This window comes from Carya illinoinensis, chromosome 1 (assembly GCF_018687715.1).
Source record: "Carya illinoinensis cultivar Pawnee chromosome 1, C.illinoinensisPawnee_v1, whole genome shotgun sequence".
NCBI classification, from domain to species: domain Eukaryota; kingdom Viridiplantae; phylum Streptophyta; class Magnoliopsida; order Fagales; family Juglandaceae; genus Carya; species Carya illinoinensis.
The window spans coordinates 49,617,023-49,636,099 of NC_056752.1; the positions used below are offsets into that span (position 1 = coordinate 49,617,023).

General features: G+C 37.9%; 2 protein-coding genes across 7 annotated transcripts; both read left to right on the top strand.

Moving 5' to 3' along the window:
• Positions 1–413: 413 nt before the first annotated feature.
• On the top strand, positions 414–4,862 carry LOC122280992 (nuclear transcription factor Y subunit A-3-like). 5 transcript variants are annotated; one of them, XM_043092198.1, is made up of 7 exons: positions 415–745; positions 1,236–1,356; positions 2,300–2,475; positions 2,900–3,012; positions 3,091–3,165; positions 3,908–4,078; positions 4,209–4,862. In XM_043092198.1, exons 3-7 carry the CDS (start codon positions 2,310–2,312, stop codon positions 4,596–4,598), a joined length of 915 nt encoding a protein of 304 aa, XP_042948132.1. In that variant the 5' UTR covers positions 415–745; positions 1,236–1,356; positions 2,300–2,309; the 3' UTR covers positions 4,599–4,862. The 5 variants fall into 5 exon arrangements, with proteins under 5 accessions (XP_042948114.1, XP_042948121.1, XP_042948105.1 ...); XM_043092180.1 differs by lacking the exon at positions 1,236–1,356 and having other exon boundaries at positions 414–765; positions 2,163–2,475; XM_043092187.1 differs by lacking the exon at positions 1,236–1,356 and having other exon boundaries at positions 414–765.
• Positions 4,863–12,423: 7,561 nt separating this feature from the next.
• On the top strand, positions 12,424–18,829 carry LOC122281018 (PHD finger protein ALFIN-LIKE 3-like). Of its 2 annotated transcripts, none has more exons than XM_043092210.1 (5): positions 12,424–12,717; positions 13,451–13,483; positions 14,609–14,837; positions 17,477–17,612; positions 18,154–18,829. In XM_043092210.1, exons 1-5 carry the CDS (start codon positions 12,618–12,620, stop codon positions 18,424–18,426), a joined length of 771 nt encoding a protein of 256 aa, XP_042948144.1. In that variant the 5' UTR covers positions 12,424–12,617; the 3' UTR covers positions 18,427–18,829. The 2 variants fall into 2 exon arrangements, with proteins under 2 accessions (XP_042948144.1, XP_042948151.1); XM_043092217.1 differs by having other exon boundaries at positions 12,430–12,717; positions 18,157–18,829.
• The last annotated feature ends 248 nt before the right edge of the window (positions 18,830–19,077 follow it).

The following is a 19,077-nucleotide window of genomic DNA, read 5'->3' on the forward strand; positions in this document are numbered from 1 at the left end:
ATTTTTAATAATAAATTTTATTTTTTTTTAAATGACTGCGTAATATTTTTGCATTCTATAAATATAATTTTTTTAAATTATTATTATTATTATTTTAATTTATAGAGGGGCGGACGGACTTGAGATTCTGAGAGTAAACACCACGCTCAGTGAAGGCTCATGGGCGAAGTAAAAATAAAAATCCAAGGGCGGCTGATGTTAGTTAAGAGAGTGAATATAGGAAGATAGGAAACGGGAAGACGTATTTAAGGAGGTCTGACTCCGAGCGTGAATTTAATACAAAATTTATGTTTCAGACAGAGACACACTGGTGGGAACGCGACAAAGAACGTAATGCCAAAACAAAAGAGGAAAACAGAAGAAAGACTAGTTTAGAGTATATATTATAAAATTTAATTATGGGAGAACATCTGGTTTTTATTAAATATGATTTGAAAAGAGATGTAGAAGAAATATGGGGGAGTGGTAACGGGGGGGAGGGGTGGTGAGGTGAGATGAGATCTTTTCAGCGTCTGTTAATGCAAGAGTTCGTCGTTTTGGAGGAGACGTAGCCTCGTACTTGGTTCCAAAGCCAAAGCCGAAACCACGAGAGAGAGAGAGAGAGAGAGAGAGAGAGAGAGAGAGTTATGTCTGTGTGTTTTGAGGGGTATGAAGGATTAAGAGAGACATGCATAGTTCCAAGCTAACAACAACAGCATCAGCAGCAATCATTTCTTGTTTCCCCGCACTTTACCAAACCCAAAAGGTCTCGCTTTTCTTCTGCGGGTCGGTTCATTTTATCTGCTTTCGATTTTCTATATAATTTATATTGTGCATGATGGTGTGAATCTTTGCTATGCAAGCATGTGGAGGCTAAGATGGCGTTAAAATGACGGGTTTCTTGTTTTGGGTAAACCTTACACGTGATGTTAATTTATGGGTTGTGAGATTTCATCGTTTTCCTTTCTGCCCTGAAATTTCTAATATCTGGGTCTTGAATACAAGAAATGGTTTGCAATTTCCTGAGGGGTTTTCGTGGCTTTAAATGTAGACTGCTACTTAAGGAATTGACTTAGAATTTTACGATTTGGTCGTTTTTCGTTTCCTAACTATAATGTTTTTTCCCCTATTGATATATATTCTTTTGCACTCCCATAAAGTTGATTCAGAATTTTCTATTCTGCGACTAAGACAATGCTTTTGTTTCGCTAATTTTAAATTTCATTTTGCCACTTCTCGTTTTTTATTTTCTTCAGTTGGATTGCTTCGATATATGCAGTGAAGTACCGTCATCATCACATAGATTCTCCATATCTATGTTCACCTGTTAGATGCAGAAACTGAGTCTATAAAAAATTAGTTTGAATGATCAATAATGTAAGAAATTAGTTTGTACAATCGATCATGCATAATACTTTTGCTCCCCCTTTTTTTTTTTTTTTTTTTTTATAATATTTTTTTTTTAATGTACTCAAATCTGGATGTTCAAATTGTAAGTATTAATACTGAGGGAAAGCAGGGCTGCTTGAAAGTGACATTTAATTTGATTATCTATATTTTATGTATGTTAGAATTGGTATTATAATTTAGAAATTCAACGCATATTGCCTTTTTTTTTTTTAATTTTTTTTTATAAGTTCATTGCATAATACTTAAAAGAAAACAAAGGTATTCAAGATGTTTCTTATAGTTATTTCTAATATATGGCATGGAGACCTCGTGCTCGAAAATGCAATGGTGAGAATACGGTGATCTATGAGTAGAAATTGTGTATTCGACTTGTGTCATTGGGGGCATTGCCTGTATCTATAAAATGGTTTACCCTAGTTTGGAATCAGTCATTCACTTATGCAATAACTGTTGTTGGTCAACCTTTTAGGTATGCTCGTGTACCGTACTAGACTATACGTTTACTTGTAATAATACAATTAACAAAATAGTTTCACTTTGGTAGTTAAGTCAAGTTTCTGTTGTCACTTCTTATTTCCTATTGGAATTGAGTTTCCTTAGTTTTAATATATCAACTCTTAGCGTATGCATATCTAATTCGTATATGTGCATGCACTCGCACACACATGTGCACACACACAAGTGGTTGCAGCTGCAAACAAGTTTAGGTTTTTCTCTTTTACATTATTAAAAACCCTAGTCTATTTCTCATAATTCTTAAATTCTCCGAGCAGTAGTTTGAGCCAATGCAGAACTTGTGTAAGAAAGAATCTGTTATAAGTTTTCCCTATTCTGCATCCCCATACTTTCTTGGTTGCCCATCATGGGAGAATTCTGCCAAGTCACATTTTGAGCAATCATCTACATCCAGAATTCTAAGCATGAAGATGGGAGTTCCACAACATTTTCATAACACCAAGCAATTGAATTTTCAATTCCAAGATCAGGATTCGTCCTCAACTCAATCAACTGGTGAATCTTATCCTGAAGTGGTTAGTATGGGAGAAAGCAACCCGTGTGTACAAGGCATAGTTTCACCACAATCAGGTCTTATATCAACCTTTTCTATCTGTTATTTGGAATTATATATCTTTGTGCTTAGCAAGTACCCAATGTTTCTCGGGATGTCTTAATCCTTCAACATCTGCCTGTGAACTTTCCATTTTGATGTTCTGAAACGAGAGGGAGGGAGGGAGGGAGTCAAAATATCTAAAAGGGACTTGCAGACGTGCAGTATATCACCTATTATCATTAGATATTAAGCATCTATAACATCCTGCCACCATTATACTATTTTTTCCAATCTATTTATAGATGTCATAAAGATGGTCTAAGTTAACTTAGCACCATGGGTATCACAAGACTTATCTTGAGAAAGAATATGGGTTCACCCCAAATCAATTAGTTTACTGCACCTTGTTCTTGCTAGGCCTGGGGCAAATGTCATTTAGTGGTTTTTGTGCTTCCTCAGGATTTATTGAAACTAAGGGGAAGCCCATTGGGGGTATCATCAAATCTGTCTCACCAATTGGTACTCAGGATTTTGTCTTCTCACCTTCACAGCTTGATTATAGCCAATCAATTGTAAGTTGATGCTGCCTGTGTGTATATAGTTGTGAGGGGAGGTGCAGATCTCTAAAATTTCTGTGTCTTCTGTTTCAGGCTCGCATTCCATTCCCCTATGCAGATCCGTATTTTGGTGGCTTACTGGCTGCTGCTTATGGACCAGAGTCTATTGTAAGCACCTTGGTCCTTAAATTAGTGAAACTGTTCCCTGGTCCCCTGGGGTTGTTTTTTTCCATACATTTTATGTTTCCTGTTTATGGACCACATTCCACTTCACTATTGCACACATTGAGGGTATCGTGTTCTTTTTGCAGTAATGGCTAGATTATTCTCCTTTTCTTGTTCTTCCTTTTTTAGGGGGGTTTTAGGGGAAAGAGAAGGAGGGGGGGGGGGGGGGGGGGGAGTAAACATATTTCTGGCCTTTTTTAAAGTAGATATCCAATGTATTATTCCATTTGTATCCTTGCTTTCCCACTCTTGTGGTTGGCATATCTCCTTTGCGTTTGTTCTTTTCTACTTTTCCTCATTTTAAAAACTTTCCTACTTTCCTTTGTAGGAAAGTTTCTCCTTCCCTATCTATCAAGCACTATTTACTTACAATGTCTGAACTTTGAAGCCATAGATGGAAAATGATCGCAACAATGTAAGGTTATTTAAACAACAGCCATTTTTTTAGGAGTATAATTCGGGAAGAAATTGTGGTATTTTCTGGATACCAATATCTCTTGTGGTTTCTATGGTTCCTCCTAGACGGTGGGAGGTCATGAATTGTTTTCACTGAGTGGATTCAACCATGGAGTGCGATATATTAGATTCAGATTTGCTTTGATTAATCTTTGCCCTGTTAAATCTAATAAACCGCATCGTTTCTGGTTTGCCAGTGCATAAATAATTATTAATGAAATGCCTGCAGATTCATCCTTCCCAAATGATAGGGGTGGCACCTCCACGAGTGCCCCTACCTCTTGATCTTACAGATGATGAACCCATTTATGTCAATGCAAAACAGTACCATGCAATTCTCAGACGGAGACAGTATCGAGCCAGGCTTGAAGCTCAGAACAAAGTCATCAAAGATCGGAAGGTATGTGCATTTTGGGTTTTCCCTCTCCTTTTAACATTACTTGCAGTGCGGAACAGTATGTTTTACATGGAATTTATTGAAAACTGACAAGTAATGTTCTCTGTACAATGCCATCATGAAACATGTGCAGCCATATCTTCATGAATCTCGTCATCTTCATGCATTAAAGAGGGCTAGGGGATCTGGTGGACGCTTTCTTAACGCTAAGAAGCTCCAAGAATCCAAGCAAACTCCAATGAGCGATGGGCTAGATGTCCCAGGCTCTGCTCAGCCACTTTTGACTAGAGATATGGCAGAATCTGAAATTCATCTGCCTGAGAACCATAGAGACAGAGCACCCACCACCTCTTGCTCTAATGTGACCAGTGCCTCCAACAGTGACGAGATCTTCCAGCAGCCAGAATTCAGGTTCTCTGGCTACCCTTCTTCCTTTGGCAGGACTATGCAAGTTCACTTGGTTGATATGCATGATGGTGGTGGTGGTGGTGGTGGTGGTGGTGGTAAGCATCACCTCCGATGAGAGATGTTGCCAACCACACTCATTCAGCAGTTTGTGTTCTATTTTCGGAGAAGGTTGCTGCTGTAGTTCTGAAGGGAAGTCATCCTTGGCTCTTTTGCTATTTACAATTTCACTACTTTGTCACCGTAGCTTGTCAAAAACAAAGTGTAGACTGTTACTGGCTATACACTCTTTTGGCATTTGGGCATAAACTAGCATCTCAAGACTACTTCATGTCAAGTTGGTGATCATTGAAAATATCATAATTGCTCCTTTTGTTCATGATATGCATTTGTCTGTAGTAACTCTGTGCCGACTTTTTCTAGTCTCTGATGGCAAAAATTTCTATTGAAGGGGCATAAAAAGTTAAAAACTCTCATGATCTATAATACAATATATTTTAGGAAATGCTGAATCTGATATGGATGCCCACTTTTTCTTTATAATAGGAATGCTACTTGCATAGATTCTCTCACCAATACGCTAGTTGTTGGAAATTCCAAAGTTTTCAACTCTTTTTCTCACCGTCTAGACCCTCGCTGAGACCAAAAGAAAGGTTTTTTTGCTTATTTTTTACGCACTCTACTGATATGATTTGTTAAAATATTTATTTTATATTTAAAAAAGTGATGTAGTCAATTACAATAATAGAGTTTATAGAGTGCACAAAAGTGACTGCACATAGAATTTTTATTTTATAGCAACACGAATTCAATCTCTTAAAATATTATTTCTATCTAATTGTTTCCTTAATTTTTCATTAAAAAAATATAAAAATTAAAGTAAGTTTTACCAATAACAAAATATAGTTCACAATTTTTTTGGTTAAATAACTTTTTAAATTTTTACTATCTACGATTACGATTAGATACATGGAGTATCTTAAAGGTTTTGTGAATAGTAATAAAATAATTAGAGTTATAATACTTTATTTTATTTTGAGAAATGTGATAAAAAAAATTGAATAAAATATTATAAAGTTAAAAAATTGATTGAATATGAATTTTTAATATTATTGTTGTTTTGAAGTTTGAAAAAATTATATTATCTTTGTATTTTGTTTTTAAGTTTATAAAAATTATAATGATTAGATAATGATTAGATGAAAATGTTGAATGTTTGTAATTGAAAAATATTTTGTATTTAAGTATTGTTTGGAAAGAAAATTATGAAAATTTTTTGAAATTATGAAAACTTTTTGAGACTCTCTCATTATCTCAGTTGCAAAACAAGCCATATATAACACACATTTCAGATAGTCTTTTATTTATTTATTTAATCTAAATAACTCTACATCCCACCTATTCACTTTCACATAACTTAATAAAAAATAAATATCAAACTTTATTTGTTATATTTATTTTTTTGAAGAATTTTGAAAAATCAGAGAATTTCTCAAATGCCAAAGATATAGAAGACGTCTTGAATTTAGGCGGGGATACCATAGTTGGTGACTTTTTAGCATGACAATTTTCATCCCTTTGAGCCTTTTGAGGAGGATTCTTTAACCCATAAAAAATAAAATAAAAAAATGGAGTAAAATAATTTGTAAAATTTGGTTTCCAAGAGACCTGTTTTTTAAGCTCAAACATGAACCATAAGATGATTGATGATCATATCCCAAATTCTTGACGTGTCAATCTCATGGCGTTCCACATTGCAACATTGTACTACTACAAACCTCGCCACACACAATGCCAACTACCACGAAAGCCTTTAGCGTTTGGGCCTTTGTTTTTTGTAAAATACTGTAAGCTCAAAAGAATTCTATAAAGATATATCACATATTGATGTAGCACACTATCACATCTCTATTTTTTTTTTCCATCTCTTCATACCTCTCCTCTCCCCTCCTCCTTCTTCCCTCTCTCCCCTTTTCTTGTGCCCACCATAGTGGTTGAGGACCACCTTAGGGTGGACAAAAGCTGTCAGTGATTCAAGTGGCATCATCGACAAAGACATGGGAGCTCATGGTAGTGTCGTGACCTTGTTGTGCACATTTTGTGCATTGTGTCATGGTGGTCATGACTTTTGGGGTTGGGGTGGTCGAGGCTTACGTGACCGACGACCGTCATCTGTTGGCTGAGGTGATTTGGAACCACCGCAAGGGGGGTAGGCATTGTCGACAGGAAAAAGTAAGAGAGAAGGGGAAGATGAGAGAAGTACGATGAGAGATTTTCTGTACTATGTCATGGTGGTTGGTGTTGAGGATACTCCCGAATCCTCTCCTAATGCTTAGCATTTCTTTCCTTGTTTATAATAGTTGACCCATGCTGTAATATTCTTGTAAGGTTTATTTCCTTCTTGTATAATTTATTTCCTTCTGTAATATTATTTCCTTTCTCATGTAAAGCCATACGTGGTTTGTAATCTTCTATAAATGAAACATATCTCCACCTCTCTAAGTGTGGTGGTTTCACAAACCTTCTCATGGTATCAGACGGTATTTTTTCGGATTAACATCCCTTTTTTCTGGTATGCTCTTTCCTTCCTCTCATGGCTGCCGAGTCCCTTTCTTTCAATACCATGGTCCATATGGTTACTATTAAACTCTCAGCCACAAACTATTTGCTTTGGAAGAGCCAGCTCATTCCTCTTCTTGATTGCCAAGATTACCTTGGTTTCGTTGATGGCTCCTTGCCAAAGCCTGCTGCCACCATTGATGGTTCTTCCACCATCAACCCCAGGTACCTGGAATGGAAAGCCAAAGACCAGCGTATCCTGAGCCTCCTTCTCTCTTCTCTCTCTGAAGAAGCCATGGCTGCCGCTGTTGGTCTTCCCGCCTCCCATGATGTTTGGCTAGCTCTTGAGGGTGTTTTTAGTTGCAGATCAAAGACACGTGAGCTTCGGATCAAAGATGAGTTGCAGTTGATGAAGAAAGGGTCCCGCTCTGTTGCTGAGTTCTCCCGAGACTTCAAATCTCTCTGTGATCAGTTGCTGGCCATCGGACGCCCTGTGGATGAAGTTGACAAATCCCACTGGTTTTTACGTGGACTTGGCACTGAATTTGTTGGCTTCTCCTCCACTCAGCTGGCGCTTTCCTCGCTGCCTCCCTTCCATGATCTGGTTCCACTGGCTGAAAGTTATGCTCTTTTTCAAACCTCTTTGCAATCTAACTCCTTATCTTCTGCAGCCTTTACAGCCACTCGCTCCTCCTCTAGACATGGAAACCAGTCTCGCAACCATTGGTCTCGCGGTGGTTCTCATGGAACTTCGGGCACTACTGGACACAGCCAATCCCATGGCTCTAACCGCAACAGGCGTCCCTATAATCCACGCTGTCAGATTTGCAAAACTGAAGGTCATACGGCTGAGAAGTGTAGGAACCGTTATGACCGCTCGAACCCTTCGGCACAGCTCGCTGAGGCCTTCCACAGCTCTTGTTCTCTGTCCAATGGATCTTCATCTGATTGGTACCATGATACTGGTGCCTCTACTCACATGACACCAGACTCGGCTTCATTGGACTCCTCTGAGCAGTATGTTGGTAAGGATAGTGTTGTTGTGGGCAATGGGGCATCTTTACCGATCACTCACGTTGGCACTTCTCACTCTTTTTCTGGTTTACCTTTGCGTGATGTTTTAGTTGTCTCGCGTCTTACTAAAAACCTTTTATCCATCAGTAAATTGACTACTGATTTTCCCTTACAAGTCATTTTCACTAATTCTTCTTTTGTCATTTAGAACCGAACTACAAGCAAGGTGATAGCAACCAGAAAACGTGATGGTGGCCTCTACGTACTGGAAAGCAGCAATCATGCTTTTTTTTCTGTCCTCAATAAATCTGCTCTTACGGCATCATATGACTTATGACACGCACGTCTTGGGCATGTAAACCCTTCTGTTATTTCCTTTTTGAATAAAAAAGGACAGCTTTATCTTACTTCTCTTTTGCCTAATCCCTCTCTTTGTTCTACGTGTCAACTTCAAAGAGTCATAAACTTCCTTTTTCCAGTAATGACACTCGATCTAATGTAATTTTAGGTCTTGTTCACTGTGATATTTGGGGTCCGGCCCCTGTTAAATCAACAATGAGTTTTTCCTATTACGTGCTTCTTGTTGACGACCATTCTCGTTTTACTTGGCTTTATCCCATGAAGTTAAAGTCTGATTTTTATGATATTTTTCTCCAATTTCAAACCTTTGTTGAAATCAATTCTCTTGAAAAATTAAAATTTTTCAGAGTGATGGTGGTGCTGAATTTCGTAGTCTACGTTTTCAGTCTCATCTTCGCTCCACTGGGATTCATCACCAAATGTCCTGCCCTTATACACCATCCCAAAATGGTCGTGCCGAACGCAAACACCGTCACGTGACTGAAATGGGCCTGGCTCTCTTATTTTATTCACGAATTCCCGTTTCTTATTGGGTTGACGCTTTCAGTACTGCGACATACATCATTAACCGGTTGCCTACACCGTTTCTTGGTGGTACCTCTCCTTTCGAACTTTTGTATGGTAAGACCCCTCATTACATAAACTTTCATCCTTTTGGTTGTCGGGTTTTTCCTTGCTTACGCGACTATGCTCTAAATAAATTTTCTCCCCGTGGTATACCTTGTATTTTTTTAGGGTATAGTCCTGTCTACAAAGGCTTCCGTTGCTTAGATCCCACCACCACCAAAATTTATGTTACTCACCATGCTCGATTTGATGAAACCCATTTTCCCCTCATTCCTAACTCTCCCGTTCGACCCATAACTGCCCTGGACTACTCTGCTTTTAGTGAGCCCCGTCATGACCCAAACCAATCATCATCCGCTGCCTCCCTGCCCTCCCCGACTCTACTGCTCAGACAAGGCCCATTAATTGTCGTCTCTGTAGTGATCCATTTGTTGAGTTCTTGCAGGTTTCGTCGAATGAGTCTCCATCTATTTTGGACCGTGACTCTCCCGCCCAGCGAGACTCCATTCTTCTGCCTTGTCAGTCTGCGAGCCCAGCATGTCCGGCTCCCGCTGCACCTCTTTCCTCACATCCGATGGTCACCCGTGCTAAAGCAGGCATTTTTCGGCCACGTCACCCTGCTTATCTTAGCCAGCATACTTCAGGTCTTCTTCATGCTTTGCTCTCCTCCTCTGAGCCTCGCGGGTTTAAATCTGCTGCCAAACATCCTGCTTCGCTTTCCGCTATGGATGATGAGATCAAAGCTCTTCATGATAATCATACTTGGGATTTGGTGCCACGTCCATCTAACACAAATATTGTGGGCTCTAAGTGGGTTTTCCGGACAAAATATCTCTCCGATGGATCCATTGACCGTCTCAAGATTCGTCTTGTAGCAAAGGGTTATACTCAGCTCCCAAGCCTTGACTATACTGATACCTTCAGCCCCGTGGTCAAGGCGTCCACCGTTTAGGTTGTTCTCTCTCTTGCCATTTCTCACGATTGGCCTCTCCGCCAACTTGACGTCAAAAACGCTTTTCTTAATGGTGTTTTGCAGGAAAATGTTTATATAGAGCAACCCCCTGGTTATGTTGACCCTCGCTTTCCTGGCCATGTATGCAAGCTCAAGAAAGCTCTTTATGGACTAAAGCAAGCACCTCGTGCCTGGTTCCACCGCTTCAGTTCCTTTCTACTTAAGCTTGGGTTTTCTTGCAGTCGTGCTGATACCTCTTTATTTGTTCTTCATCGTCAGAAGCACCTTATTTATCTCCTCTTATATGTGGATGATATTATTATCACTGGCAGTGATCACTCTCTTCTTCGTGCCTTCATCTGTCAGTTTCATGCCGAGTTTGCCACGAAGGACTTGGGTTCTCTTAGTTTCTTTCTTGGTCTTGAGGTCACCACAACCTCCGACCGTCTCTTTCTCAGCCAGACCAAGTATGCACGTGACATCCTTACTCGAGCTCAGCTTTTGGACTGCAAACCTGTCACCACTCCCATGGTTGTTGGACAACGCCTCTCCTCTGATGGTTCTCCCTTCTCTGATGTCACTCTTTATCGTTCTCTTGTTGGTGCATTACAATACCTAACTATCACTAGGCCTGATCTTGCTCACTCCGTCAACTCCGTCAGTTAGTTCTTGCATGCTCCTACTGAGGCTCATTTTCAGGCGGTTAAGCGAATCCTTCGTTATGTTAAGGGCACTCTTCACCTTGGTCTCTCCTTCACAGCCGCTGCCTCTGCCAATATTACTGCTTACTCTGATGCTGATTAGGCCGGTTGTCCAGATACTCGTCGCTCCACGTCAGGATATTCCATCTATCTTGGCAACAATCTTGTCTCGTGGAGTGCAAAGAAACAACCCACTGTCTCTCGGTCTAGCTGTGAATCCAAATATCTTGCCCTTGCCGCCACTGCTGCTGAGGTTCTTTGGTTACAACATCTTCTTCGAGACTTGCATGTCACTTCATCTGCTTCACCTCTTCTACTTTGTGACAACAAGAGTGCCATATTCCTTAGCTCTAATCCGGTTTCTCACAAGCGCTCGAAACATATTGATTTGGATTATCATTTTCTTCGTGAACTTGTTGTTGCCGGCACCATCCGCACCCAGCATGTTCCCTCTTCCTTACAGATTGCTGATATTTTCACCAAGAGTGTATCTCGACCACTCTTCCTCCTCTTTCGCTCCAAGCTTTGCGTGCGCTTCAATCCCTTGCTTAGCTTGAGGGGGGGTGTTGAGGATACTCCCGAATCCTCTCCTAATGCTTAGCATTTCTTTCCTTGTTTATAATAGTTGACCCATGCTGTAATATTCTTGTAAGGTTTATTTCCTTCTGTAATATTATTTTCTTTCTCATGTAAGGCCATACGTGGTTTGTAATCTTCTATAAATGAAACATATCTCCACCTCTCTAAGTGTGGTGGTTTCACAAACCTTCTCAATTGGGGTGGTTCAAGGGCAAACAATGCCTGTGAAGAAAAGGAAGAGAGGAAGAGGCATGGAGAGAGGAAGAGAGAAAAAAAAACAAGAGAGATGGGTCTAGTGCAGCACATTAGCGTGTGAATCGAGGTTTTGAATTCTGTTCCGTTTCGACTAGAATAGCTGAAATTTTCTTTCCGGTGTAGTGTTTGGTACACTCTATTATTCCATTCCGTTTCGCTTCAAATTCTGGTCGAAAGCATTTCGGTCCCCATTCCGTTTCGGGTTGTTTTGTAATTGTTTTATACTTAGATGGTATTTTTGTAAATTTTAAATCCAAACTGTATTTAATTAATTCTAAAATATAAATATATTTATATAATTTTAATTTTTTTATAATTTTAAATATGTCCTCTCATTCTCTATTTTTTTAATAATTTAATTATTCTTTTATTTTCTTTTTTTATTTTATAAATATTCAATTCTTTTATATATATACACACATATACATGATATATATTTATATATATGTATTTATTTTATTAGTTAGTTTATATATACATATAAATATTTATATATAATATATAATTAATTTCAAAATAATATATCAAAACATACCGATAGTCAAATATTTAATACAGTGCCTTAAACCAAATAACTTTGGGTGTGAATACCTTTATAAGATTTCTTATATCTCTGACAGCCTTCTTGTTTTATGGAAAATGCTAGATTTTCTGCTCCCAAATTTTTTTTTTTTTTTCTTAGTGATTAAATAAAAGTTTTTTAATATTATTGTGAATTTTTTATATTTTTTTAAATATTTAAAAATATTAAAAAATAATGTAAAAAAAAACAAAAATAGAAATTTTTTTTTTGATAATAGCGGAGCTACCAACGAGAGTCCCGAGCGGTGGCCGGAGCACTCTCTTTGTTTTATTATTCGGGTCAGTCGGACTCATCCTAACTATCTCAAATATAGTTAACCCGTCCAATCAACTCAGATTTAAATCCGCCCGTCAGTCCTCAAATTATAGAACTACCCCTATAAAACTATTCAATTCTCTTCCTTCCCTCTTCCCCCAAACCCTAGAAATTCCCTCCTTGTCCTGAAAGTCAGTGTCGTCCTATACATAAATACATATATAAATATATAATTTGTTTATTCATTAATTTGTTGACTTTGTGTGGTTTTCACTTTTGGGTTCTTTCAAACACTCTGAGAGACAGAGCGCAATGGAAGGAGCAGCAGGTCTCTACAACCCGCGAACAGTCGAGGAGGTTTTTAGGGATTTCAAGGGCCGCCGAGCTGGTATGATCAAAGCCCTGACAGCTGGTACGCCCTCACCCTCTCTTTCACTTGCCTTTCTTCTTTGTTAGGTTCCCGAGAAAATAAGACGGAGAAGATTTTTGTGATTTTAGTGTTATGTCATTTAGAGCGTTTCTTATTGTCTTTTCGTGTGCAAGGAACAAACGCTTATTTACTTTTTAAGCTTCTTCTCCCTTATTCTTTCTTTCTTCTTCTTTTTCTTATTCTTTTTCATTGTTGTTCGGAGCAGCGTTTTAGTTTGCTTCCGTTTTGTGAATTGCGAAAAAAAGGAAATAGTTTTTTCCCCGTGATAGGCTTTAGTTTTTAGCAATTCATGGTTCTTCGTCCGTTTCCATAGAAATTGAGAGAGAAGATGAGAGAAAGAATTTTATTGTGTTTTTTGGACAAGCTTGCGTTTTTTGTTCAGTTCCCAGGAAATTAAAAAAAAAAATGAAGAACAATAGACGGTAGGAAATGTTTAGTTGTTTTGGCGTTTGTAAAAGTGTTTAGGACAATTCATTATCTTATGATTAGTTTCTCAGAAAGCTGTGGAAAACAAAATCTATTGTTGTGTGTTCTTCTTGTTTGACTTGGTGGGGGTTAACAATGATGGAATTATTAGTTTAAAAAGTGTGGTTTCTCTCTGTTCCTCCACATGTCACTGCAACCAAGACCTGGAATTGTCAACTGAATCATTTTTTTTTTTTTTTTGAGGTGCGAGTTTTGGAATTTTTTTCATGCGGTCATTTTCTTTTTGCAGATGTTGAAGAATTCTATCAGCAGTGTGATCCAGGTCAGGTTTAATTCACTATTGGTCTGGAAGTCTTATATGATAGATATCTCTTGGTATATGAATCAGCACCCCTCTTCAATTATACATCGAAAGGGTTTTTTAAGAAGTAATTGTATATTGAAGAGTGGTATGAGATGAGAAGAATTTCTGGTTTGATTAATTAGTCAAGCTCTAAAAAAGAGAATCTAATTAAAATGAGACTAGTAATCTGAAAGGCACTCAAGCCAGACCTCCAAAACAACCTAAATTTTCAACACCTAAAGCAATCCTAACAATAATAAAAAATTTCGTATCAAACTCAAGTGCCATGTGTGCCTGACTGGCTAAGAGTTAAGGAAGTCCATTTGCTGTTGGGTTTTATCAATTTGTAGATAGTATTTTGTCTTTTAATTGATATTTATCATGACTTGTAAAAACTACTTATTGTTACATGATATAATCAGTTGAAGGACTTGATTGTTTAAAGTTGGCATAGGGAACTTAAGTCACTTTTTTTTTTTTTTTTTTTTTGTTGTGATTATGAGATTCTCTTGCCTTTGTAATAAAATAATATATCTTGTGTATGCTGACATCTCTCTCCCTATACACCTTCTTGTCCGCCTAGGATCCAGTTGTGATTGTTTGTGTTGTTTCTTGTCCATCGTTACATTTTATGGTCCTCTGTAAAACACTTTTTTTATTGGCCATGCACGTGTGGATCATATGAATCACTTATACATGTGATAGTTGTTTATTACTTGCGTTGAATATTGACGTTATTGTGGGTAATTTGTCTACATGTTTGAGATGCAATTTTGGGGGAAATTGCATGAGTGTTCCAAAAATCTGGCTCATAAAATTTATATTCTGCAAAAATAGGAAGTAAGCTGGTACCAATGTACTTGATTTGTTTTAATGGTTTCATGAGCTTGATAATAATATTTTGTAAAAATGGTATGTTGCCCAAAAGTATGAGGATTTTCATTATGGTTTCAGATGTTCAAATGGTTATTGGAGGGGGGAGGTATTTGCATAACTATGTTTACTAAGTACCACTTGCTTCCATTATGCTTGTTATTTTTGATTGATACCTATTCTATTGAATTTTGGTTTGGCTGGTCTTTATGTGTTAATTTGTATTTACAGAGAAGGAGAATCTGTGCCTTTATGGCTTTCCTAGTGAGCAATGGGAAGTCAATTTACCTGCTGAAGAAGTGCCCCCAGAGCTCCCAGAGCCTGCACTGGGAATTAACTTTGCGAGAGATGGCATGCAAGAAAAGGACTGGCTATCTTTAGTCGCTGTCCATAGTGATGCATGGCTGCTTGCTGTTGCCTTCTATTTTGGTGCTAGATTTGGATTTGATAAGGCTGACAGGTAACTTTCACCTGCTTGTCTAAGTTCCCCCTTCAGTTTGTTAATTTAGAAACGTTGAGTTTTTAAGCTGAAACAAAGATAATGGAGAGCCCTACTACCTTCTCCTGAATTTCTTGTCTGATGCTGCAGTTTGTCTCATAATCTTTGAAAAGTTGGCTATACTCTCTCTAGCATATTATTTATTACTTTGCTTTGTTTGAGCTTTGTAGTAACTTGTTAATTATAAATTCTATCATTTTTTTTTTTTGACAAGTAATATTAAATTTTATTGATGTAAATAAAAGCGTAAGCCAAGTACACTGGAAGTATACATGTGAATACACCGCTTTAAGAGCTAGAAATTGTTACAAGGAAATCATGGAAGCTGAGACCATTAAACTCTATCATTTATATGTACTTTGCCTTATTTTGAGTTATGCGATGTTATTATAGGTCCTTCCCTACGACAACATTGTTGTAAAATTTGAGGCAGAGAAACTCTAGATCTAAGCTCCAAGTATTTAGCTTAGTTTGGGAGTTATATGCATGGTATTGGATAGAGTGATGCTATAGTTTATTAATTATTTATAAAAAAAAAAATTGTCTATTAACTTATTAAAAAAAAAAAAATTGTCTATTAATTGGTTAGTTGTATATTTTTTCCCTCTGTAACTCAATCTATTTGATGAATCCCTTTGCCTGCTTTGCTTGTCATTGCTGTTGAGTGTTTTTTATTCCCTTTAAAAGTAATTTTTGGGCTTGAAAACCAGATTTGGGTCATGTATTTTGTGATGGAAGAGCTCATGCTCAGTTAATTCCTACTTTTGAGTAGGGGTGGGCAAAAACTCCGAAATTCCGACTCCGGCCGAATTCCAACAAGGCTCCGAGTTTTTGAAACTCGGAGTCGGAGTAACTCCAACTCCACTCGTCAGAGTCGTCCAACTTAAAAAACAAAAAACAAAAATCCTGCTGCCATTTTTATTGCTTCTCCGATCAAAGAAAGAGAAGTCTATATTATTTTTTGTCTGTCTCAGTACATCTCTGTCTGTCACTGTCAATCCACCTGTCTTCTGTCTCTTTTTTGCTTTTTTATGTTTACGTTTGTATTCAATTTTCAGTTCACCGTCCTTTATGTTTTTTGAGTATTTTCTATTTTTCTTTCATGGGGTGGTGTAGAGACTACAGAGAGTCATAGACAGTAGAGGTGGACTTGTAGATTTTTTAGTTGAGTGGCTCTACAGCCACACATTTTGTTTTTTTTTTTTTTTTTGGGGGGGGGGGGGGTCCCAGTCCTCCCAGTCCTGCCAAGTGCAAATTTTTTTTTCCATGTATTTTTTTGACATTTTTAAAAATAAAAAAATTCACAACATTATTAAAAAACACCATCTTAATCACTAAGTTAAAAAAAAAGAAAAATTCCACTTGTCGGGATTGTCATTCGGGATTCCCGTTTGTGGTTGTCATTTATTTTTTTAGTTTTCAAATGAATCAAATCAGTCAAGTTTTTTGCTTTTTTGAGTTTTTTGGTTTTTTATTTTAATTTTTGTTCTAGGGCCTCGTGAGGAGTGATGAACTGATGTTAGTCTTTTTTGAGTTTTCAACTTTTCACTTTTCAGATCATTGTCAGCTTTCGTCTTTTTCAAAATTTTTCCTTTATTTATTTATTAATACTTTTGGACCTTTGGTTTAAGGATGGTGAATGTTAGTTTCTAGATCCAATCTTGGCCATTGTTCCTTTACATTGACGGCTAATTTGAATATAGTGGTAACAGTGCACATATATATAATTAGTTTTTAATCTTTCTGTATCCGACCTCCTATTCATTTTGATTCTTCACCCTTGAGCCTCTACTCTCTTCCCAGTCCCAGTCCCAGTCCCATTTCCTTTTACGTGTTTCTGTGGAGCATCTGACAAAGGAAGAAATGCACTGGAGGATTACATGTATACCATTCACTGGAATATACAGGCTCCATATCATCGCGGTGGGTTTAGCAGTGTCGACTATGCCATTGTTTGGCGACGGCAGCCAACAGAGCTCTCTCTCTCTCTCTCTCTCTCTCTCTCTCTCTCTCTATATATATATATATATATATGGCACTGGCGCTCTGACTCCAACTCCGACTTTGACAACTCCTATTGGAGTTGGAGCCCAACTTTGACTCTGATAAAAGTCGGAGTCGGAGTTTGGAGTTGGGCTTTCTGACTTTTTTGGAGTTGGAGTCAGAGTCTGGAGCCCAGCCCTACTTTTGAGGCAAGAGCTGATCATTGTGGGCGACATGTCACATGCTTGATTTTTTTTTTTTTTTGATAAGTAATAAGAAAATTTTACGTATACGAATGAAATAGGCATAGCCCGTGGGCAACTCTCTGTTTGCATTAGTAAAATTATCTGTACTCCATGTAAGGACATGTAATATCTTAATCATGTTTTCAACGTTAGGCACAAAGTATTTTAGTTTTACTGGGTCCGGTTGTGGTTCCATAAATGAGTAGACCTGGCCGTATCCTTATAGTGGTTATTGCATGAAAAATGAAGACTTTAAATGTCTACTCTATATTTGCAAATTTGGTGATTCTTCGGCTATTTGTAATTTTTAATTGATTATGTGACTTGTTTTCTATGCGATACTGTTTCATTGTTCTATTACTTGTGGCACAGGAAGCGGCTCTTTAACATGATAAATGATCTCCCAACAATTTTTGAAGTGGTGACTGGTGCTGCAAAAAAACAAGGGAAGGAAAAGCCATCTGTCTCAAATCATGGTGGCAACAAATCCAAGACAAACTCCAAAATGGTAAAAGGATTTTCTCTATTTCTTTTATTAGCTTGAGGAAATTTTTATGAGTAGAAATTACGATGGATATGTGGCACTTGGAACTGTATTCTTCACTGCAGGCCTTTACTTATATGTGGCGATGCTTGTTTGGTCTGTTTGATATTTTGGCTAACGGTTATAATAAGAAGATTGTGGTTATTTTTTTGGTTGGCATGTGCTAACTTACCTTGCTGCTTGTGTTGTAGTGACTGAGAATAATTGGGATGTTATGTCTCGTTCTGAAATTGCACACACCGGGAGATCTCATTAACTGTTCCTGCATTTCTTGACTATTCTTATACATTTGCCTGATAGTCATACTTGAGCATTGTATCAAGTTTTGTTCACTGATATTTTTTTAAATTATGCATCTGGGTAAAGTTCATAGTTTGGCTTGGAAGAATATGTTTTTCTATATGTGATGAAACTAGCAGCCTTGTTTCTCGAAGAAATTAGGTCATATTTGTATCTTTTTATTTTTTATTTTTATTATTTTGTTTTTTAATTCCTGGTGACAAAGCAGCGGGCATCAGAATCTCAGGGAAAAGATTCAAAGGCCTCACAGACAAAGGATGAGGATGAGGTCGTGGATGAGGAAGATGAGGAGGATGAGCATGGAGAGACCTTGTGTGGAGCATGTGGGGAGAATTATGCGTCAGATGAATTCTGGATTTGCTGTGACATCTGTGAGAAGTGGTTCCATGGCAAGTGTGTAAAGATTACACCAGCTAGGGCTGAGCATATTAAGCAGTACAAGTGTCCATCCTGCAGCAACAAGAGAGTTCGCCCTTGACGTTGCCAAGCGGTGCGATCTCTTTCTGTCTGTCTCTCTCTCACTTTGTTTAGTAGTTTTAGTTTTAAAAACTAGTGCAACTTGTGAATGCGTCCTTTGGTTTAGGGATCTCAATTTTGGACAGTTACGTTTAGTTTTGTAGTTTGGATCTCCCCTGTTTAGCTTCACACGTCTTGTAATATTTACAGTTTTTAGAAATACGTCTATTTGTAGTAGTGTAAGACGTGTCTTCCTTCTCACGATTGATGTTAACTTGTCCGATGCATTCTCGGCTGTACTATCTTTCCATGAACGTGACATTCAGGATTTCTCATCCGCATGAAATTGTAATGCGTATTCATTACCCCACTCTCAGGTCATATTTGGCCAAAAAGGGGAATCAATGTATCGTATTCTTGTAGCATGCCATAAGAGTGCACTTATGAAAGTATTTTGGTGAGGTTGTTTCCGTTGTCCATAAAAGTTTCCTAATTTGTTATAGACGATGTACAAACAAGAACCGTCTTCACAACATTCAATTTCCTAGTTGTTTGGTGTTTTTCAAGTGCTGTTGTGGGATATTTTTGGATGTCCCACCCCATTGTATTCTTGTTGGCACATGCATAGATGTAAGGCCTCTATGTTTTTCTAGGCAGGTGGAATTAATTTGGG

Excerpts from the sequence above, each read along its gene's own strand:
- LOC122280992 (XM_043092180.1), top strand. The coding sequence starts at position 2,175 with ATGCAGAACTTGTGTAAGAAAGAATCTGTTATAAGTTTTCCCTATTCT. Across the intron at positions 3,013-3,090 it reads TTGATTATAGCCAATCAATT|GCTCGCATTCCATTCCCCTA; the intron begins GTAAGTTGATGC and ends CTTCTGTTTCAG. Across the intron at positions 4,079-4,208 it reads AAGTCATCAAAGATCGGAAG|CCATATCTTCATGAATCTCG; the intron begins GTATGTGCATTT and ends AAACATGTGCAG.
- LOC122281018 (XM_043092210.1), top strand. The coding sequence starts at position 12,618 with ATGGAAGGAGCAGCAGGTCTCTACAACCCGCGAACAGTCGAGGAGGTT. Across the intron at positions 12,718-13,450 it reads GATCAAAGCCCTGACAGCTG|ATGTTGAAGAATTCTATCAG; the intron begins GTACGCCCTCAC and ends TTCTTTTTGCAG. Across the intron at positions 13,484-14,608 it reads CTATCAGCAGTGTGATCCAG|AGAAGGAGAATCTGTGCCTT; the intron begins GTCAGGTTTAAT and ends TTGTATTTACAG.